Raw genomic sequence first — 22,629 nt, forward strand, 5'->3', positions numbered from 1 at the left:
CTGAAGAGAACTTGGCTACGGGGGAAATTTGTGGACAAGCTATACAGTATGGGTGACATATAAACTGTTTCATGTGACATGGACAAATGTAGAAAGAGTAAGTGAATATGTTTTTCCAACAACAGCCCTGGCCTAAACGACATGGCCTAAAATTGTCTGTGCTCGGTTAGGGTGAATGTATTCCACATCATTAGTCTCTTTTATAAGGTCTCAACAGTTTTCAACCAAACAATGATACATTAATATCACTTACACTTACTGTGGCATCCCGCCACGTAAACCTCGGCCTGGACGGGCCCGAGGTACCGTGAAGGACGGGGTATACCACCCCCACCCACCAGCCGGCGAAGGAGGGCATCCCTCTCGCCTCCCCAATCAGGGGGATTGGTGGACACCTGGCCGGTGGCAGAGGAGCCATTTTAAAAGGAGGTCCAGGACAGCACAGCACGGCAAGGAGGAAGTGTCCGTGTCCGTGTCCGTGTCCGTGTCCGTGTCCGTGTCCGTGTCCGTGTCCGTGTCCGTGTGCGTGTGCGTGTGCGTGTCCGGGAGAGGCTAGAGGCTAGAGGCCCTAGAGACTGCGAGCTCCTTGTGGTATTTAAGTTGATTGTGAATAAATGCCTGCAATGGCTAAAACCCCAATGTCAAGCGTGTTTTGTCCGTGGAACCCGGCCCAACCGAGCACCGGGTTACCACATTACAGACAAACAGTCTGCATGATTTTCCTCTTTTGTACAACAAGGCAGAATACTGGACTCTTGAATTGTTTGTTATGGCTTTTTGATGTAGGCCTACTTTATATGTCAGAGAACACCATTTAATGAGGATTTGTTGGAATTCAGATTATACTTTTTTTAAACCTAATATATTTGACATAGCTTGCTGCAATGTTACATTTTAATGATCATCTGTATTTAAATATACTTTTGCATTTAGCTCAAGAAATGTGATAGAGGTCTATTTATGTGATAGATGACAAAGGAAGGGAGTAAGTTCCACAGGCTACATTGAAGTCATTTGACAATATTTTGTATAGGCCTAATTCATCCAATGATGAAAATAGTCCAAAGGGGAAATAATGTATATTTCTGCTCGGCTTGACCATTTTTTCGTCCCCAGGATTTGTTTTTTTCATGTTGTTATCGATGTTGCCCAGAGTAGGCCTTTATTGAACGGTTTCAACGGAATTTAAACATAACTGGAAACACGTCGACATCAGACAATAAGGGAACCTAATTAGTTTTGGTTTTAAATTTCCACTCACTGATTCCTATCCTAGACACTGAAATTGCCATTTTTTTTTACTTGTCTGTACCGATTAATGTCAATGTGGCGAAGGCGTAGGTCTCATCGCCCATTGTAGTTAAGTTAATTAACTGGCATTGTAACGGAGTTATTTTGTGAAGAATAAAACGCCTTAATGCTTATTGACCGCGGTGACCCCGTGCCATTATCACACACAATACGTTCCGCTTGGATTCCCATCCCGCTCCCAGCGGGCAGCCTGCTCCTGCGCGACAATAGTTGCTTTGATTTATGACACCGGGGCGCATGAAGAGGAACGGGAGGACGGTGCTCACAACAATACAGCAAGCGCGTGCCTGCATAAACGACCGATTCGGTTATTACTAGTCGCCCGGGTTATGCGAATCGGTGCGGAGGATGAGGGCGTGCACGCACACTGACAATCAAACCCGTCCACCAAACGAAGGACGGAAGTACAGAAGCAGAAACAGAGAAGGGAAAGAAATGAGAAGGGACCGAGGGAGGGAGTCGGTGAGAGTGGAGCGGAATTAGTCAATGATAGAGGGAGGAGGAGAGAAGAGAAGAAAGAGAGGCAGAAGGGTAGTGCTCCGGAGGTGGACGTGGCGGGTCCGGTGGTGGAGTTAAAAGTCAGGCGATTGTGGCGCTGTCACAACATAAAGAACCATGAAGCGAGCAGACGGCAGGTAAACCCTCTATATTTCTGCAGGCATGTGATGTTTTTCAACGTGGCAGCAGTGAGACTGGCGTGCTTAGATTTTCTTTTTTTCCTCTTTCTGACAATCTTGGTGAATGCACCCCCCCCCCCCACCCCCCGGCAGCCAGGGTTTTCACTATGTGACACACTTTGTCTTTAATCAGAGGCCACGCCAAGGGCTCCACTATCCTAAGCACACGCCGAATCAAGGTTAGGAGATTGTGTCCCCCCCCCCGGCTCGTTTTGTGGCTTTCACGCATCACTCTCACTTTCCACGGTTCCCCTGTATGCCACTGAGCGATAGCGGAGCGTTAGCTGGCAAGCTAACACTAGCTATCCTAGCTCCCAACCAGAAATCGACGGCAGTAGTAGACAACAAAATGGCCACTGGCTAGCCCAGCTAGCTAGACATGGCACCTTGCCCTGTCTTTGTATACTACAAACGCTGGGACTAATGTATCTATTTTGCACGTTGTTTACTATTTTTGTTTACCGCCCAGTGCGGTATTGGCCGTGTGTCATTGTTTTCAGTGTCCAAACCGCATTAATAGTCAGATTGTACAGACACGATACACAATTTGAACAGGAAAAAAAATCACCGCCAGAATCTTCTGAGCCAACTAGTAGTAGCTAGTGTGTAGGTTGCGTGGCGAGGTTAGATCGCTACCTGGATAGCGTTAGATCCGACAGGTAGGCGAACTAACTCCCCCCTTTTGTATCCGTTTCAAGACATGGCTATAATAAAGCCCTGTGTTTTAAAACCGATTGTTGATATTGTCCCTCCGCTCATCTTGAAAGATTTAACTTTCTTAGGTGTAACTTGTGGCAAGTGTTGCAGAGCTTCCTGCAAACTTTTCCGTGTGTGCATAGGCCATTTCGCCGTGACCGGAGTTGACCAGGTTTTATGCATAAGGGAGCGCATCAACTTGTAATATCATCTTATATACATGTGGTTTTTCTTAATAAAACAATATGTATAACTGATTAATTAAGTAATGAACACCGATTCGTTCGTATCACATCGAAATACGTACTCATCATTTCAATATACCTTGCCCCTTCGGTTTGTTGACCTTTTTTCCTCGCAATTTAGTTTTTGTGTTGCTTGGCCAATTCATGTTAAAACTTTAACCATTTCATGTCAACCATTTCATTGACCTAATAAGCCTAATAGTAATTATTAAATGACCTTCTTCAATAACGTGTAATAATGACATAACTTCTCATTTTCTAATATAATGCGGCCTCTGAAGCTCATCATTCACCGATCACAGCAATGATCTTTAGTTGAACTGAGATTACCTCTTCGTTGGTGTAACAATAAAACCTATAAGTCTGTTCTCGACAGCAATATCGAGTAACTGTTATAACCTCCATATTAACACTAGGATGTTCTTCCTTCGTAACACATTTCTTTGTCTGTTCTCCTTTCCCCAGATGATTCCCAGGCAACTGGCTGGTGACACCAGCAGGAGGTGTTGGGGCCCCCACTGTGGCTCATTATATGTTTTCAGGGAACCAACCAGGTGTGCCAGTATTCCATTCTACCTCCTCCATTGACCGGTAGATTTTGAGAAACGCGCAGGAGGTTGGACAAGGCGGAAGAAGAATTCGGCGACAAGGGAGAAGAGACCGATTCGGGGGGATCAAGTGCGTCTTGTGCGCCGCAACACGTTAAGTGACGGAGAGTGGAAGAACGGTGCTGGGATCAGTACCTGGAAGAGTGGGACGACTTTGGAAGGCAGCTTTTCCCCCTCACCATGACAGCGTTGGAGGCAGAGTGCATGAGCCTGAGCCTGGCTCATTCCATGTCCTCGGAGTGTGGCTCTCCAGGTTCTCTTGGCTCAGACTCGCCCGCCTCGCTGGTCCTCCTCTCGTCGGCCTGCCCCACGCCCACCCTCAGCTCCCTGGGGGCCGACATAGCCGAGCCCCTGGTGATGTTGCCCTGCATCAAGAGCGAGCCCGAGGACCCCGATCTGGAGCCCATCCAGACGGTGGACCTGTCGGAGATCCAGCCACTGTCCACCGCCGAGCTGGGCCAGGATCAGATCAAGATGGAGATCAGTGGCCTGGACTACATCAGGTCTGAGCACCACGGCAGCAACCACCTGGGACCGTTCCACAACGCTGATGTCACCGAACTGGACTACAAGTCCCAATACGAGCCCATCCTGGTGTTTGACTACATTTCCCAGGTATCACCATACTGTATATTCATGATGGGAGTTTTCTCTAGAGCACGTCTTTGAGTAGCAAAGGCTTTTGGTCAACTGTAATTCACACAAAACCCACTGGAGCTGCCTGCTTCCTAACTATAATATAATACACTCAAACCACAATATTATAGGATTCTTAATTTTGGGGGTTGAATGCCTCATTCATGAATTTCCCTGAGCTAGGATAAGAGGGTTCTTTATTAATCTGGGATTGGAAAATTGGTGTATACTGCGTGTATATCCATTGTTGCTTTGGTGGCTCTATTTATTCAGAACATTTTAAACAGACTAATTTCCATTTGTGACTGGTGTTGTCTCTACTCTTTTGCTAGTAGATTGTATGAGTAAATATGCCATCATTATTACAATATGTAATTCTTATTATCAGCCCATGTTATCTGCCTTTTCTCAGTGCTGCATAGAATGTTGGTTCCGAAAGTTTTTCAAAAACAGTTGAAGCGTTCCATCAGTTAAGAACACAGGTGTTGTTTATTCAGGGACTACACTATGGATCAGTTCAGAGTTGCATTAGGAGTTGCTGCTGGGCCGCTGCTTTCTTTTTTTTATTGGCCCCCAACTTACCAATAGTTTGGATTTTTTCTTTTTTCGACCGAAGGCAGCCAAGCTTTCCTGGCAGGTTTCCTCACAGTTCAATCGTTTTGATGCAGTGCAAAGCATCTGGCATTCGATTGTGCCTTCGTGTGCCACATCCGTTGCCGTACAGCTGAAACGTTAGCGTCTGCTTAACCCCGATAGCTGACCTCTACCTTTTCTATTCTTTGTAAAGGTGTCCGACACTCTGGAGTACATCAAGTCGGACCACCACGTGGATCTGCACTGCTACTACACCACCGAACTGGGCTCCCTGAAACCAGATTACCCCGAACACAACTTCATGTCCAGCCACCTCCAGCGGCCCGACCTGCACCACCACCACCACCTCCACCACCCCAACACGCTGGAGTCGATCCACATGGCCGAGCTCCGTGACGAGCTCAACAAACTGCGACCGGACCCCATGCTCATGGACGGCGTGGTGAAGGTCGAGCCCGAGTCCGGCGACGGCGCGTACGGCCTCCTGACCGGGGAGGGGGGCAAAGCGTCAGCCGGCGGATGCAAAGGCCAGAGCCTCGCCTCGCGTAAGCCCCGCAACATGCAGGGCGAGAAGCCCTTCTCGTGCCCGCAGTGCGGCAAGAACTTCAGCACGCTGGGCAACCTGAAGACCCACCAGCGCATCCACACAGGCGAGCGGCCCTACGCCTGCTCGCAGTGCGGCAAGAGCTTCGGCCAGGCGGGCAACCTGAAGCGCCACCAGTTGATCCACACGGGCCAGAAGCCCTACGTGTGTGCCCACTGCCCCAAGGGCTTCACCAAGGCGGACGACCTGCGCTCGCACCAGCGCCTGCACACGGGCGAGCGGCCGTTCAGCTGCGGCACCTGCGGCAAGAGCTTTGGCCAGTCCAAGGAGCTGAAGGCCCACCAGCTCAGCCACACGGGCGAGCGACCCTACTGCTGCCAGCACTGCGGCAAGAGCTTCACCAAGGAGATGAGCTACCGCAACCACCTGCAGATCCACGCCGGCGAGAAGCCTTTCAGCTGCTCGCAGTGCGGCAAGACTTTCAGCAACTCGGGTGTGCTCAAAACCCACGAGAAGATCCACTCCGGGGAGCGACCGTTCGGGTGCACCCAGTGCGGCAAGAGCTTTGGGCGCCTGGGGCACCTGAAGGCCCACCAGCAGATCCACACCGGGGAGCGGCCCTTCGCCTGTCCCCAGTGCGGTAAGACGTTCAGCCAGTCCGGCCACCTCAAAGCACACGAGCAGATCCACAAGCGGGAGCGCTCCGACACGGGAAGCACCAACAGCAATGAAAGCAGCACTCTGGGAAATGACAGTAGCTAAAACAAAACAGTTTATACACCATTTAATGTCATGGGTAGGGGGGGGAAAAAGTATTATTCCTTTTTTATATAATGCATATAGATATATATATATGTGTGTTTTGTTCCTTATTTTGTTTTCAAATGTTCATACCGTTGTGCTTTTCTTTCTCTCTCTCTCTCTCTCTCTCTGTGTGTGTGTGTGTGTGTGTGTGTGTGTGTGTGTGTGTGTGTGTGTGTGTGTGTGTGTGTGTGTGTGTGTGTGTGTGTGTGTGTGTGTGTGTGTGTGTTACTAAGGGCCTTGTTGATTTTGTGTTAATGGTTTGTCCGTACTATATCAAGTATAGAGGTGAACCCTAAATCATCTTTTTATAGGACCAAGTATGGGTACTTATTTTTCTTTTCCTGTAAGTACTTACCAATACCAAGCACCAAGTGGTTTGATGACCAATTTACAGTACTTGTTTTTGTACTTTTCAATACGCAGTACCAACCTTTAGCAGACCAAACTGTGAGTACTTGTGTACTTGTCAATAGCATTTATTATTACGAGTACTTTATTCTGTGTACTATGCCATACTGAGGGCCAAAATATAAATAAGTACTTATTTTTCAGTACTTGCCAGTACAAAATGCCAGTGTTTTTACTGACCACGATGGGTATTTGCTGACGACAGATCAGAACTTTTTTTTTTACTTGATGTGATACCATTACATTTTAATACATAAGCTAAAAATACTTTGGTTGGATGTGAAGTTATTTTAGTATTCCAAACTAAATAATTACGCCAAGGAGTTTAGATGTTTCCTCTGAAAATTTAATTCGATTTTGTCATTTTTCTTGGTGAATAATAAGGAAGTACAAAAGGTCTGCCTGTTGGGCTATATATATATATATATATATATATATATATATATATATATATATATATATATATATATATATATATATATATATATATATATATATATATATATATATATATATATATTATATGATATATATTTTTTTTTAAACCATATTAAATTATGATGCTGTTTTTTGACTGCAACGTCAAAAGTTTTAAATGTACATTTATAAATGTATACATTTTCAGTTTTGCTCCGGGGTAAAAAAAAATGTAATACTGGTGCACAATGAATTTACGTGTAAATGGTTAAACTTGAGCAAGAGGAACAGCAGATCCCCATTACTTGACATCATTCCAGTAGTCTTGTTATTACCGTTTTCTAGGTCGTCAGTGCGGATTAACGATACCAAGTACATAATTAATCAATTCACTGAAACCCATGAACGTAAAGACCATGTTATACTTCTATGTCGAACAGCCGGCTTGGAGTTCGCCTGCATAGCCCACAGAGGGCGCTGTTTACCGTGCCAGACTACACTCAGGATTACAGACGAAGTGTAGTTACGGGCAGAGAGACCCAGTAATGGTTCCTTCATGATGCAGAAGTGTAATTTCGGCCTTAACCCACTGCTACGCGAGTACAGGGTACTCACCAGACCAACTGGACTCCAATACCTGTCCAGCGATCGCTCACTGTGTTAAAAAAAAGATTACAAAATATCTATTGTAAACATTTTTAATTTCTAAAAAAATAAATGAACAGCAGTATCATGTACTTGAAAGAATTATTAAAGAAACTAATGAAATATGCTTTCTGCTTTTAATGTTTGGTTTTGTGCGGCATGTTTGTGCAACTGCTTCGAGAAGGCGTGTTTCAAAAGCTGGAATCTTGTTTTATTATTTTTTTGGTATCCCTTCTGTGAACTTTGGAGCATAAGCTGGTGGTAGCATCATGGAGTCTTAAAGGATTTTCTAGGCTTTGGTTGTCAACTCTTGTCAACTCTTTATCCATGGCGTCGAACTACCTGTTTGAAGTGTTAACGGATATAAACAAGCCTGTGACCTCGTTGAACTATTGGCCAATCTGTTAATTGTGGCTGTGGCCTGTCATATTATTGCTGTTATGCTCATTATGACTGATTATGGAGTGGGTGGAAAAAAACGAATCTAAGTCCTTAATTCATGTGGACTTTCATTTGAGCTCTGAACGCCACTGTTCCCCTACGGACAGTTCTTGCATGTACATTCACATACACCAACACACATGAAAACACAATATCAAGGAATTGCTTATAGTTTGCTTTATTTTTTCCAACCATCTACCAGACAGAGGTTATCACGTAGTAGACATGTTGCCCCAATTGAAGGTGTTTCAGTGTGAAGGAAGCACAAGGTAATAATCTGTTGAATCTGACAGACATTAGTAAAGAGATCCATGAGTAGATAGAGAAAGGGGGGGGGGGGGGTGTTGTTGGACAAGATGTGACTCCCAGTCTTCTCCGATTGCTGAGGCCAACGGTTTATCCGACCACCTCCTCGATGATCTTCACCACGGTGGTCGTCTTGGAGGTGGAGGAGGAGGAGGAGGACATTCCCCCGGAGGAGTAGGACATCGAGGACGATGATTTGCTCATGCTTGAAGGGATGAAGCCATCGAGATGCATCAGATACATGTCCAAGCTGAAGGACACTAGCTAACTGACTTTGGACTGGCTACATTTGTGTGTGTGTGTGTGTGTGTGTGTCATTGTTCAGCCAACATTGTGATTTGTGCTGCTTACCCAATGCCGCCCTCTCCGTCCAGAAGCCTCCTGTACTCAGCGATCTCCATCTCCAGTCTGCTCTTGATGTCCAGCAGCATCTGGTACTCCTGCCCCTGGCGCTCCAGGTCACCTCTGAGCTGCACCAGCTGTTCCTCCATGCTGGTCACCTTGAAGGTCGGACAGAAAGTGTGGAGGCGGGTTTCATTGTGTGTTGGGACTCGAGACATCCATCGAGGCATGATTGATTAACTAACCCTAACCCTTATGCTGATATTTACCTTTGTATTACATCTGCTTGCCGCCGGAATAGTGGCCAAATTTGCTGTTAGCTGCTCTTTTTGGGACTAAAGTGTCGATATGCATGCTGGTAATGATCAAATGCTTTGTGCTCACCTGGTTCTGGTAGCCGGCCAGTCGCATGCCGTAACGGTTCTGGACGTCTGCCAGAGATGCTTCTAGAGATGCTTTCTGCAAGAACATGGAGATTAGATTGGGGATGGAAGGAGCCGGTAGAAACTCACATTAGACCCTATTTTACCACCATGATGTGGTATGCTGATAAGCCATTATCCTGGTACAGCTGGGCACACATCCTCATTATAATGCACAATTTGAAATTGCAATTGTAAGTCAACATCACACCTGGTGGTAAAATAAGGGTCCTTGAAGCAGTGGGCACCACACGGTAACACTACTGTGGCAGAGTGGCGCAGAGAATATGTACAACAATGACCAAGATTGAGGTTAAAATCCTTTAACTGTGATTTAATAGTGATGGCTGATCAAACTAATTATGTTTTGGGGAGGGGGCATGCGCCAAAAACAGCCCCTTTGTGACCATGCCCCTGCTTTGAAGCTCTTCAACAGACTACTATGCTTCCTATAGCCACAAGGTTTCTGCCCAATGCGCATTGGCAGTTGGCGGCGCCAATGTACATTACAAACCAAGTGATCCGAGTTCTCACCATGCTGAGCTGTGACTGGAGCTCAATCTCCAGAGCCTGCAGACTGCTCTTTACGTCCTTCATCTCTGAGCTGGTGGTCTTCACGGTCATTTCAGCTTCTGCTACCTCCACACTGATGGCTTCGCTCTGCAAGGGGGCACCAAAGAGGTCAAGGAACGGAAGAGACACAGGTGGAGGCAAGAAGATGGAGGGAGAGAAGAGAGGGAATAAGAACCGGGGAGAGGATCGAGATGAGGAAGAGGGATGAAAGGGAAAAGGAGGAGAGGGTTAAGAGTTGCCGTGCCAATGATTTGTCGATCTGATTTGAATCATGTATTGACTATTTGGACTCTTTTCTTTTGACCGTTGTGATTGGATAGGGATTTGGGTGTGTACCTTGGCCTGGAACCAAGCCTCCAGTTCCTTCCTGCTCTTCGCGGCCGACGCCTCGTACTGCTCTCTGAGATCGTCCAGGATGGCGGTCAGGTCGACCTGGGGCGCGGCGTTCACCTCAACGTTCACCTGCCCACTCATCTGGGCACGTGCTGACAGGAGGTCCTGGAGGAGGAGGAGGAGGAGAAGGAGTAGAAGGTTTGGTGTTACAAAGAATGCCCCTGTAGCTTTAACTCAAAGCTGCTGATGAACAGCCTTTCATAAACATTGCTCTGGGTTTAAGAGAGCCAGGGACTACGCTTGATCTGAGGCTCAGACCTCCTCGTGGTTCTTCTTCATGTAGGCAAGCTCCTCCGTCAGACTCTCTATCTGCATAGTGAGGTCCGTCTTGGCCATGCCCAGCTCGTTCATCAGCATCCTCAGACCAGCGATGTCTGCCTCCACCGATTGACGCATTCCCAGTTCATTCTCATATCTGGGAAGACATGGGAAGAGGAAATGTGTGGATGTGTGTTTTTTTTTTCATTTCTGAGGCGAATACCCTTTCAGCCTTTACAATGATCCGACATGCTCTTTTTGTATCATGACGTGAGGCCAGCAGGGGGGGCTATACCGCAGGTAGGAAACTTATCAAACCAATCTGTATACTTTTTTACCGACACACCCTTTTGAAATATTTTACGCCGCGAGCCTAGGTAGGGCTCAATGTTTCATTTGACTTTGAGCATCCCTCTATTGTTCCGTTTAGTTCATATTGTATCGCTATAGTTGTATAGGCATATACAAATATTTACCACAAACCAAACTACGGCTACAAAAGCGTCCCAAAGTTGAAAAGAAAGTGCCAGGTAAATGATAAATGACTTACTTGACCCTGAAGTCGTCCGCGGCCAGCTTGGCGTTGTCAAGGCTAAGGATGACTGTGGCTCTCGCGGTGATGGCATCCAAGATCTGTGACAACACAAACACTATTTATTAGCTTATTTTATGAATTTAATGTAACTGCATGATTCTTGCAATTTCTGCGTTGTATTTTCATAGTCGAATGCACTTATTGTCGCTGAGGATAGAAGTGCCGCCATATAAATGTAATGTTATTTGTACACTACCAACAATGAAAAGCAACTTATTGTACGCTGCTTGCATTGGAATGTGCATGTTGTGTTATGTTTTACATTCAACTAGCCTATGGTTTAGCTACATTCTTGCATTACATTTGAGCAATTTGTTATATTTTAGAAGTTATTAATTGTTCTGAGCAAAGCTACTACAATATGTTCAACCAAAGCAGGAGTCTTCATCCTCCATCTTCATCTATCAATCTCATACGGAGCTAAGCTCCAGCTGCCTACAACAACTGACCTCTCTCTCTCTCTCTCTCTCTCTCTCGCTTTTGCTCCCTCTCTCTTCCTTGCTCTCTTTCTCTCTCTCTCTCGCTCTCGCTTTTGCTCCCTCTCTCTTCCTTGCTCTCTTTCTCACTCTCTCTCTCTCTCTCTCTCTCTCTCTCTCTCTCTCTCTCTCTCTCTCTCTCTCGCTTTCTCTCACTCTCTCTCGCTTTCTCTCCCTCTCGTTTGCTCACTCTATCTCTCTTTCTTTCTCTATCTCTTTCTCTCTCTCTCTTTCTCCCTATCCCTCTCTCTCCTCTCTTTTTTTCTCTCTCTCTCTCCCTTCCCTTTCCTCACCTTGTCTTGCAGTTCCTTGATGATGACGAAGAAGGCACTGTAGTCCCGGGTGGTGGGACCGGACTTGCTGTCCACAAAGCCGTGGATCTTCAGCTCCAGCTCAGAGTTGGCCTGCTGCAGGTCGGACACCTTCTTCAGGTAGGTGGCCAGGCGGTCGTTCAGGTTCTGCATGGTGCCCTTCTCGTTGCCCATGACGCTATCGTCTCCGCCGCCGAAACCTCCACCGCCACCGCCGAACCCGGCGCCACCGCCGTAGCCACCGCCAAACCCGCCGCCACCGCCACCGCCACCTCCGAAACCGCCGCCACCGCCGAAGCCTCCGCCACCTCCGCCACCTCCTCCATATGAGGAAAAGGAGCTACCGCCGCCGCCACCACCGCCGGAGGAGAATGAACGGGATACACTCGAGATGCGGACATCTCCCGCCCCGCCGTACATGCTGCGTCCCGAGGCTCCTCCCGACATGGACATTCGACCGAAGTTCATGATGAGAGAAAAAGGAGGTGGAGGTGGAGATACAGGTGGAGGCTGTGTGCCCTTCTGTCTGCTCTGACCGGAGAGGTGGGTAGAGGAGAGAGAGAGAGTTGGCGTTGAGGGTAGAGTCTTCTCCTTTTATTGGCGATGATCAGGGAGGGGTGAGGGGGGAGCAGTATGTGAGGTGGGCGTTGGCTCTTTCAATATAAACTCATATATCTCCTTTTTTTTCTTTCCTCCGGGTGAAGTGATTGACAGGGGATTCAACATGTCTTAGCAGGGAGCGCGTCCCTCTTCTGAGTGTGAAACCCGGAGAGGCATGAGAACAGCCCCCTGGCAAAATAAAACCTGCTGCCAAGATTACCCTATGATCTAAGCATGTGAAATGTGTCCTTGTCTCTATCTTAAGCAAGTGGCTTTTTGTGAGGTTGCATTGAGAGGCTGTCAAGAGGGCGCTGAAAGACAAAGCCCCGTGGGTGACCACTGCCAGATGCTCGGGTGCATGTGTGTGTGTGTGTGTGTGTGTGTGTGCATGAATGTGTGTTTGTGCGTGAATGAGTGTGTGTGTGTGTGCGTAAATGGGCGTGTGTGTTTGTGTGTGTGTGTGTGCACGTACGAATGCCAATGCACCATTCCTGCGTAAATTGGGTGTGCGTTTGTCTGTGTATGTGTGAATGGGTGTTTTTGTCTTTGTGTGTGCGCGTGTTTGTGTGTGTGCATGTACGAATGTCAGTGCACCTTGCGTGCGTGAATGGGTGTGTGCATGTGTGTGTGTGCATAGGTGCACAAATGTCGGTGCACATCAGAAATAGACCTGTGTGTGCATATATAAACACAATATATATTTCCTATATATATCCTATATATTTCAATATATATACATGAATGGGAAACCTTACCATTTCCAGTGTTGGCAACACATAACTGCAGCTACAGCAGCTTAACAATGCTGTTACAAAAAACGATTTACACCAAGAGGTGTAACAGTATATTATTTGATTGGAATGTGTGCCTTTGTTGGAAAGACAGTCAAGTGGGATGGAAGGGGGAGGGAACAACCTGTAGCATTTAGGTGTGAATCATGGCTGAAAGGCCACTTGACTATGTGGTGAAGGCCTCACATTTGAGCGAACGTACTGTACATGCCTGCTAGGCTAGGCATGTGTTGTAACGTGTAGTATAGTGGAAGAAAAGAAAGTATCCAATAATAAATGGCAGGCCGCGAGGGTTCACCATTAAGTGAACCGTTGAACTCAATGCTGTTTTGGCTACTTACAAAAAACATGCATTGAACACAAGTTGCAAAGGCATACAACAACATATTTACATCAGAATTAGTTATTTAACATTTATTTAATTTCACCTTTCCAATGCAATATTCTATTCGGGTGAATTCTGTGTGCATGCATTTATGCCTGTGTGTGTGTATACACTAGTATGTGGGCATCCATGCTTTGCATGTGTGTGTGTGTGTGTGTGTGTGTGTGTGTCTGTGTGTGTGTGGTTCTGTGTTTGTGTGTGTGCGTGTTTTTGTGCCTGTGAGTGTACATACATGCCTCACTTTGTACTAGCATGCCTTTGTGTGGGTGTGGCTGTATAAGTGTGTGTGTGTGTGTGTGTGTGTGTGTGTGTGTGTGTGTGTGTGTGTGTGTGTGTGTTTATGGGTGTGTCTTTATGGGTGTGTGCAGGTATGTCCTCTTGAGAGGCAGTGACTCTCCCCGTGGGCAGGTGAAACCCCCCCCCTACTCAGCCATGTAAGCTCTGATGAGTTGAAACACAGCCTAGATGCCGCAGACGCTAAATAGTGGCATCATGAAATGCTGGGAAGATACAGAGTGGAGAGAAATCAACGGAGAGCTGCCAAGCTGCAACAGTCACGCATTAACACGCAGTGTAAGGGGAATAGTTCAACCCCCTCTAGCTGTATGCGCAGATTTATAATGCCGTAAAACATTTTGACAGTGCACTTGACTTTTCTGTCTTTTACCTTTTCTAAAAAAAAACATAGACTGAGTCTATTTTACTCAGAAGCACCTCATCTGGAAGCAGACATGGTAGACGTCTTATTCAAGGGACCTTTACTGTAGGTAGACTGCAGAAGGGGTGTGATCCCGTCCCCTTCGGTTAGGGAGTCAAACACACTAACCACAAGACCACTTTGCCTCCCAACGTGTCCACGTTGACCTAACTTGAACTCCGTTTGCAGATCACACGTGCATGCACAGACACAAGAAGGAATGTGAAGGTTCTTGCTCATTCTATTGTAACTAACTCAGTAGCATTTTTTTTCTTTTTAAACCATTGTTTGGCCATTGCTATTCTGCAAGTATGAACTAGAACACTTGAAGTTAAACACAAAAGATGCATTTGACTTCATGCCGAGTAAACATCGCTAACTAATTGCTTACACTTTCATGAACAATTGTTTATATAATTATAGTACCTTTTTATATAGTGTGTTTTATATAAACGTATAACTGATTTGCTGCTGCTAGGCAAAGGAGCCAGAACCGATGCCTTGTACTGCCACCTACTTGTATATGACATGTACCAATAAATAATGTTGAATGTTGAAAGTCATAGTCACACACATGGTGATTGTAGTTTGGATTCAAATTTTATTTGAGAGCAGACCCCGGATAGGTGGTTTGAAGATGAGGATGAAGAGGTTCTTGTGCTTTATTGGGTGGGGCTCTTGAAAAACATGACGCGGGGATCTCGTCAGCGGAACAGGCCGCGGGAGGTGGATGATGAGCTTGTGGATGACACCACCTTTCCATCCACCACCATTTCTTCCACCACCATCGTCTTGGTTCGGCTCGTTACCGAGGAAGAGGAGGTTCTACTGCTGCAAAACAGAAGCAACATAGAGTTCATCGAACAATGATTGAAGCCTGGGATTAAGATTGACGTAAATAATTCTAAAGGAGAGATTTAGCTGAACTGGTGCACTGTTAATTACGTTACGTAACTTAGACCAACTTAGATCAATCAAGAAGGTACCATGAGAGCAAGACGCGTTCTTGGCAGAGATAAAGTGTACACAAGGATAGATTGAGCTACGAGTTGAACCGCATACCTCAATGAATCAATTAAATGGTACATACTGTATATAATTCTTCACATGAAGAAGTCCCTTCTTAGTTTCATACTGTTTAAAGTACTTTAAATGTTATCTCCTCATCGAGTCCCACTCTTTGTCACATTTCCTTTCTTTTTATTTTAGTGTGCTATGTATTTTTAATTTGTATCTATATATTCCCCTGTATTTTTCAACCCATCTCCGGTACTGCAGGTGCTAACCTCATGCTGCTGCCCTCTCCGTCCAGAAGCCTCCTGTACTCAGCGATCTCCATCTCCAGTCTGGTCTTGATGTCCAGCAGCATCTGGTACTCCTGTCCCTGGCGCTCGAGGTCAGCTCTGAGTCCCATCAGCTGCTCCTCCAGGCTGGTCACCTGGTTGATGATTCAAATGAAGAGGAGAAAAGGGGGTCAACCAATCGATTTTTGGGGCGAGTGATCATCCATCCAGGGCCGCCGGACTGCGGGTATAAGTTACACAGTTGTAGGGGGGCCAAAGGCAGAGGGGGGCCCATGGAATGAAAAAACTAATCTTTACAGGGCCCAGAATTTGGTGCTACGGCCCTGCATCCACCCATAGTATTTAGGCGTTGTGTCTTTGAGCTGTGCATTTAAATAGCCATGTTTCAATGCTTGCTTGGTTGTGCTTCTTGGGCGTCTTTGGCACGTTTCTAATTAACGGTGGCGTGTGTATTCGTAGATCGTGCTTACATGCAACTTGACCATTTTAAGGCTTTCAGAGGTCATCTGAAGATCTTACAGTCAATGTTCAGGTTGTTCTACCAACCACCCTTTTACTGAATAATCGTTGCAGAAAGAGAGGGTTAGGATTGGCCTCCAGATGGCGCTCCAATCCAGATTGTCAAGTTTAAGGGCTGCGTTTTACATCAAGTTGTGACATGTTGTGAAAGGAGATTTAAGGGAGGAGAGGGCATAGAAGGAGGAGAATAAAGAGGGGAAGGGGAGTATAAGGCATCACCAGGAGAAGGAACGGCGGCATTACCTGGAACTGGAAGCCTGAGAGCTGCATGCTGTAGCGGCCCTGGATCTCCGCCAGATTGCTCTCCAAAGAAGATTTCTGGTAGGGGGAGAGGAACACCTCACATCTTCACTAGCACTTTTTATGGAAGCCTTCTCTGAGAATTTTTGTGTTGTGTGTGTGTGCGTGTATATATGTATGTATGTAAATATATAAAGGGTTATATATATACATATATATATGTATACATATAAAATGTGTGCTTTTGATTTTTTTTTTTACTTAAAACATTTGAACCAAATGATTCCAAAGTGTGATTCTGTTCAATGATTCCAAAGTGTGATTCTGACAATAACAAAAGGTGCCTTTAACACGAAGCCACATGGGGGAAAGTAGATCATTATCCATGATCCATATATTTGTACATCTCCCTATGTCCCATTGGGTCCATTAAGTGAATGCATCTCGCCACAGCGACGTCTAGCCGTAAACACACTACCCTGCCCCTCCTCTTGGTGGTCAGCAGTCATTGGGCCCCAGGGTCCTCCACTCACCATGCCCATCACGGCCTGCAGCTCGATCTGCAGCGACTGAAGGGTGCGCTTCACCTCTGTGATCTCAGACCTGGAGGACTCCAGGACAGTGGTCTGCGTGATCACCTCCTTGTTCAGCGTCTCTGTCTGCTCAGAACAGACACACACACAGATACACATCGTTTTAGTCTTCAAAATGTTTTACTTAACCCTAAACATTGGGTGTTTAGGGTCTACTTTATATTCCCCTATAAAGTAGAGGGTTTGCTTCAACATTTCTCTCTGTATTTGAAAAGCAGGTCTTTGATTGTTTTCATTGGAATCATGGCACGTTGGTCTGACAAAGAATAACGTACTTCTCCACACGTGATATAATGACCCACGAAGTGATCCAATGTGCCCCTTGAAACATACTCCCACATCCATCTCCCCAAAGCACTCCCACCACAGTGTGCACAGCACAGTGCAGAAGGTCTTACGTCTAACAATACGTCCCCCCCCCCATTACCTTGGTGTGGAACCATGCCTCCAGCTCCTTGCGGCTCTTGGCGTTCATGGCCTCGTAGTGCTCCCTGACCTCAGCCAGGACCTTGCTGAGGTCCTCCTGGGGCGCAGCGTCCACCTCAACGTGTACCTGTCCCCCAATGTTCGCGCGCGCCACGATGAGCTCCTGGAGGGACCCAAAGCAACAGCACACTGGTTAGACTATTTGGTTCTTATCACTCTTTACTTGCTCCACTTTCCCCCTGATAGTGTTGCTCAGGTCAGGAGCTTGCTTGGCTCTTGAACCACCACCTAATGATTCAACCACCACTTTTACTAAACATGCACTATAAAATGTGTTACATCTCTCATCTTAATATAAACATTTCAATGTCCATTAATATAATTATATATCGCAACCTTAGCATTAACAGATCAGGGCTTCTGGTGTTTAATTACACATTGTTTCATTAAGTTGTGTTTATCCAGGTGTGTGTGTATGTGATTGTATGCATGCAGTGGTGGCAGTACAAGGCATCGGTTCTGGCTCCTTTGCCTAGCAGCAGCAAATCAGTTATACGTTTATATAAAACACACTATATAAAAAGGTACTATATGCAACCACACCTCCTTGTGGTTGCTCTGCAGGTATAGGAGCTCCTCGTTCAGGCCCTCCACTTGCATGGTCAGGTCAGTCTTGGCCATGCTCAACTCATCCAAGACCCTCCTCAGACCGGCAATATCCGCCTCCACCGACATGCGCATATTCAGCTCGTTTTCATACCTGCATACATGGAAGCGTGTGTGTGTGTGTGTGTGTGTGTGTGTGTGTGTGTGTGTGTGTGGGGGGGGGTGATATGAGTAGAGAAGTAAGAATAGCATCTCCAAAGCTTTTCTTCGCTCATCTTGTGCAGGCACAAAGCCAGCATGTGGTTAAAGCAATACACATTTTAAAGTTGTAATATATTGCTCAATAGATGGATTTGTAATGTGTGAATGTAGAATTCACTAAATATATAACCATTTGTATTTTTTGGAGAAAATTAATAAATACACATTTTACATTTATATGATATGTATATATATTAAAAAAGCCAAAAGGTAAACATAAAATAGATCGCCTTACATAAAACAAGATAGTGTAGTCATACTATGAGTGTGTGATGATTTATTTTTCTCCATGGGTTAGGGTTAGGGAGGAGTAGTACTCACTTCATTTTGAAGTCCTCTGCAGCTAGCCTGGCATTGTCGATGCTGAGATGGACAGAACCATTGGCCAAGCTGGCAGCTCTGATCTAAACAATGAAGACGAACAAGCACAGATGTTCATAGCCCAAATTAAAGCTACAGTCGATTTTTTTGTCCTATTTGTTGAATTTCCCTTTACATCCTGACAGTAGTATCTGTGGCTATCACAGGCCAGTAATACGCCTGTCAAATCATTTAATTCCCTCAATTGAAATTATTGGATGGCCTACCAGTTGGCTTACCCAACCGGTTACCTGTGTGTACTCTGCCCATTCACTCACTGCGCCTCCCCCAGATTTGGGGGAGTGGTTCTGGTGGGAGGCATGGAGTCAGGGGTGTGATTTTTTCAGTTGGATACTCTCCAGAAATCACATATGAATATGTCTGCAAGTCTGCAAGCAAGGCTGCAAGACTTAATCGCGCAACAAAGAAGTCAGTCGATTGGCATGGCCTTAGTATCAGACTTCGTGGCTACTGTGGGAATGCAAATGCAAACTACCTTAACAACACTAAAGATAGAGAGAGGAAGGGAGGTATCTCTAGGTCCAAGGCGAATGCAGAAGAAATCGAGCTTCCCAAAATTGCCTACTCTAGCTTTATGTAGAAATGCATGGCTTTAAATATCCCCCCACACCTCCCCATGTTAATGTAGTAACTACTAATGTAGTAAGCTACTTTAGTTGGTATCAGGGGATGGTGCTTATCCGGGGGGGAAAAAAACTCACAACCCAAGAACATGACATGCCCATTCAAATAGTAATGCGTCACCGTAAGATAAGGCTCACCTTGCCCAACAACTCAGCGATGGTGGCGAAGAAAGCAATGTGGTCCTTGGTGACGGGCCCGGTCTTGCTCTCCATGAACTGGCGGATCTTCACCTCCAGGCTAGCGTTGGCCGTCTCCAGGCTGCGCACCTTGACCAGGTAGGTAGCCAGGCGGTCGTTGAGGTTCTGCATGGTGAACTTCTCATTGCCCATGACGCAGTCGTCCATCCCGGAGGCGTTGAAGCTGCCCGAGTATCCTCCACCCATGCCGAACGCAGAACCGCCACCACCCAACGAGAAGGACCTGGAGGAGGAGGAGACACGCACCCTGGAGCCCCCAGCTTCACCGTAGACACTGGCAGCCCTCCCGCCCATGGACATTCCTCCGCCACCCATTCCAGCCATCAAAGAGCCTCCTGACATGGAGCCGCCGTAGGAGGTCCTGGAGCGAGATGAGAAGCTGGCTGCCATGGTAGAAGGAATGCTGTGTTTTCTGCTCTGGCTGAAGACCACAACTGGAGAGAGAGCAGGAGAGTGCGGGAGAAGTGTGAGCAGATGGGGGATGTACAGCTCTTATTTAAAGCGGGAGGCTGATGATGTTAATCACTTGTGGGGAAGAGAGTACAGTTCCCAAAGGTGCGGTACCTCCCTGGTGCGGTTCTTGAAGGTCAGGCAGGAATGTAACCTTTATGCTGCCATGATAACAAAGATGGCATTTCGGTTCTATGCTTTCACCATGCCGGGACCTGCTGGTGATAAAGTCAACTAAGCCTTCGGGCTCAGGGTGTCCTTTGGAGGGAAATTACTAACTATTACTTCAGCACTGTTGTCAAAGCACGTCAATTAAGTCAATTCAAAGAGCGCCCACTTAAGTGGTGGGCTGGTGAATGGATATTAGAAATATGATCCTGTGTGCTGGAGGTGGCAGGAACCGAGGAGAGGCAGATATAAAAGGTGCACAAAAACAACAAATACCAGTCAACTCACAGCTGTCAAAATGCAGTATAATTGCACATGCATCATATAAATATATAAATACATATTGCCTAATGTGAACGGTTGATTTTGATCTCACAAACAGATGGTATGTGCTGTTAAAGTGTATCATTTTGCATACGGGTCGGCTTAGCTCAGACGTGGGAGCGGGTTGGCCTGTAACCGGAAGGTTGCCAGTTCAATCCTCGGCTCCTCCTTGATGGGTGTCAAGGAGCGATGAGCGAGACACCTTACCCTAAATAAGTGCTCCCGACGAGTTGGCTGCCGTCATCTCGTCTGAGAAAGCAGAAAGAGACGAAGAAAAGGAGACCAGGTGAGGATAAAAAAAAAGTGTGAGAAAATAGAGTTGGAAGGAGTTGGGTGGTAAAATATGTGAATGCATATAAGAAAAAACATGAATGTTTATTTACCAAAAGCCCATCCTTCCTAATTAATGTTAAGGAAGAGAGAGAATTGTTAGTTTTTAGATAGAAGAAGAAACTACCACACGTTATTCACTGGAACGAAAGCGACCTGGAATAATGTCTATTATACACTCTGAATGACCTATGATGTATAGGGCTTGTACGTTGGACGTCACAATGACATCCATTTTGAAGCACAAGAGCATTGGAAAGTTGGTTATTATGTTAGAATTAATGTATTTGGACTGCTTTTGTACAGTACTATCTTGAAATGATTTGATTGTTAGGAATTGTTGAAACTGCCACAGTTTTTCTCATGCTCAATGCCCTAAATGTAAATGTTATGCAATGAGTGGTGATGCAGTCGTATCGATGCAATCGTAATGATATGACCTCATACTTAAGAATCCATCCATCATACCAATGCAGAGACAATGACACATATTCAAAGCAAAGCCAGTGATGTTTCTAACAGTATATCAACTCAATATATGCAAATCTTTGTCCACAATCATCATGCCAATGCGAAAACCAGTTTACACGCCCCAGCCCTTCCTCTTCACCCAATTCCTCAATTTAAAGCTTTCTTTATCTTTGTTAAAGAACAATGTCGCCATTGTTGTATTGAAGTCTTCCTGAGGTGATGGCTTTTTCTGAGTAAGAACATGAAACACCAAAACAGGCTGAGCTATATGACCACAAACTTTAGTTAGTATCAGTATGGTTAGTTAGTATTTATCAAAAGAGGATTAATGGACTTTCGTTTGGTCATTATGAGATGGCTCAGTACAAAGTGACTTCCAGAGCACACATATTAATGTTTTTAATAAGCAGCTGGGGGGGTTTGGTCCTTTAGGGAATCCTACAGGTGGTGGGAGGTTGCGGTTTGAACACAGACCCCTCTACTGGATGGTTTAGGGGGCAGGATGTGCTGGTGCTAAATTTAGCCAAGGGATTTGTAGCAGTTGGAAATGTATCTCCTGACCTTTTATTTGTTTCAACATGATCAAGAAAATGACAGGACTCCGGGGCACCATGCCAAAGAGTTCATTGTTTGTAAATGTCAAGATAGAAAGGTGAATGTCATAATTGCATTCATTCCACAACTTCAGGTGTGACCACAAAAGGTCGAGTTCTACTTCTTTTCAGGACACACACACACACACACACACACACACACACACACACACACACACACACACACACACACACACACACACACACACACACACACACACACACACACACACACACACACACACACACACACACACACACACACACACACACACCAGCAATGTGTAATATGGGGTGAGGGCTAGGGTTCAAGGGCACAAGTTGTTTGTTACTTTTATTCATTTTATTCTACATAATGCACATGCACAAACCAGTCCATAACACATAGTTTTGACTTCATGCAACTAAATCTGTCTCTGAGTTCAGTTTACCTCTACTTTAAAGCAGGCCACTCGATTGACATTTACCTAGCCACACCACCTTCAAATAATCGTACCTCGAACCAAAACCCAAAGTATGATATGAACATACCGTCAAAGAAGTAGATTTGCATTGCAATTATAACCAAAAGTACTGAATAAAAACAACATTATTTGTCTAAGTTATGCCTATGTGTCCGCCAATCATGCGCCATATTGAGAGGACGCAAGAAAGTTGTTGTACTGTAAAAATCCTAAATCAACTTGAATAAACCGTAACCTAGGCTAATAAATACTTTGTTGCAAAGTTCTTGCATGGGAAACGCTGTGGCTGTTTCAAACAACAATTCCTAACAATCATGTCATGACGAAACATTTCAAGATTCAGTACTGAACAATGAGGAAAAATCTTTATAGGCCTAGTAACATTAGGCCTGAAATCACAACGTACAAGCCCTAAACATCATAGTTAATTTACACTGGATAATGGACATTGTTCAAGGTCGCTTTCATTCCAACCAAAAACTGCATTGTGTTTCTTTTTGTTT

General features: G+C 45.6%; 3 protein-coding genes across 5 annotated transcripts; 1 reads left to right on the forward strand and 2 right to left on the reverse strand.

Moving 5' to 3' along the window:
* The first annotated feature begins 1,503 nt into the window (after positions 1-1,503).
* Positions 1,504-7,712, forward strand: si:dkeyp-113d7.1 (uncharacterized protein LOC407709 homolog). 3 transcript variants are annotated; one of them, XM_060042890.1, is made up of 3 exons: positions 1,504-1,946; positions 3,395-4,152; positions 4,961-7,712. In XM_060042890.1, exons 2-3 carry the CDS (start codon positions 3,718-3,720, stop codon positions 6,071-6,073), a joined length of 1,548 nt encoding a protein of 515 aa, XP_059898873.1. In that variant the 5' UTR covers positions 1,504-1,946; positions 3,395-3,717; the 3' UTR covers positions 6,074-7,712. The 3 variants fall into 3 exon arrangements, with proteins under 3 accessions (XP_059898873.1, XP_059898880.1, XP_059898879.1); XM_060042897.1 differs by lacking the exon at positions 1,504-1,946 and adding an exon at positions 2,010-2,167; XM_060042896.1 differs by lacking the exon at positions 1,504-1,946 and adding an exon at positions 2,273-2,647.
* A 476-nt stretch (positions 7,713-8,188) lies between these two features.
* On the reverse strand, positions 8,189-12,309 carry LOC132450805 (keratin, type I cytoskeletal 13-like). The gene is made up of 8 exons (XM_060042907.1): positions 11,685-12,309; positions 10,871-10,953; positions 10,321-10,477; positions 10,006-10,167; positions 9,631-9,756; positions 9,059-9,133; positions 8,684-8,832; positions 8,189-8,537 (listed from the first exon to the last, which is right to left on the reverse strand). The coding sequence occupies exons 1-8, from the start codon at positions 12,168-12,170 to the stop codon at positions 8,423-8,425; spliced, it is 1,353 nt and encodes a 450-aa protein (XP_059898890.1). The 5' UTR covers positions 12,171-12,309; the 3' UTR covers positions 8,189-8,422.
* Positions 12,310-14,756: 2,447 nt separating this feature from the next.
* Positions 14,757-19,880, reverse strand: LOC132450836 (keratin, type I cytoskeletal 13-like). Its single transcript, XM_060042968.1, has 8 exons — positions 19,267-19,880; positions 18,446-18,528; positions 17,861-18,017; positions 17,259-17,420; positions 16,772-16,897; positions 16,242-16,316; positions 15,462-15,613; positions 14,757-15,006 (listed from the first exon to the last, which is right to left on the reverse strand). Exons 1-8 carry the CDS (start codon positions 19,714-19,716, stop codon positions 14,880-14,882), a joined length of 1,332 nt encoding a protein of 443 aa, XP_059898951.1. The 5' UTR covers positions 19,717-19,880; the 3' UTR covers positions 14,757-14,879.
* Between the last annotated feature and the right edge of the window lie 2,749 nt (positions 19,881-22,629).

This window comes from Gadus macrocephalus, chromosome 2 (assembly GCF_031168955.1).
Source record: "Gadus macrocephalus chromosome 2, ASM3116895v1".
In the NCBI taxonomy this organism is placed as follows: domain Eukaryota; kingdom Metazoa; phylum Chordata; class Actinopteri; order Gadiformes; family Gadidae; genus Gadus; species Gadus macrocephalus.

Bases quoted from the DNA above. Each gene is read 5' to 3' on its own strand.
- LOC132450805 (XM_060042907.1), bottom strand. From the start codon at position 12,170: ATGAACTTCGGTCGAATGTCCATGTCGGGAGGAGCCTCGGGACGCAGC. The intron at 8,833-9,058 runs GTGAGCACAAAG...CCGACCTTCAAG, and splicing joins TGGCCGGCTACCAGAACCAG to GTGACCAGCATGGAGGAACA. The intron at 8,538-8,683 runs GTAAGCAGCACA...CATCCCTTCAAG, and splicing joins GACGGAGAGGGCGGCATTGG to CATGAGCAAATCATCGTCCT.
- LOC132450836 (XM_060042968.1), bottom strand. From the start codon at position 19,716: ATGGCAGCCAGCTTCTCATCTCGCTCCAGGACCTCCTACGGCGGCTCC. The intron at 18,529-19,266 runs GTGAGCCTTATC...TTCATTGTTTAG, and splicing joins TCGCTGAGTTGTTGGGCAAG to ATCAGAGCTGCCAGCTTGGC. The intron at 18,018-18,445 runs GTGAGTACTACT...CCATGTATGCAG, and splicing joins GCAGAGGACTTCAAAATGAA to GTATGAAAACGAGCTGAATA.
- si:dkeyp-113d7.1 (XM_060042890.1), top strand. From the start codon at position 3,718: ATGACAGCGTTGGAGGCAGAGTGCATGAGCCTGAGCCTGGCTCATTCC. The intron at 4,153-4,960 runs GTATCACCATAC...TTCTTTGTAAAG, and splicing joins TGTTTGACTACATTTCCCAG to GTGTCCGACACTCTGGAGTA.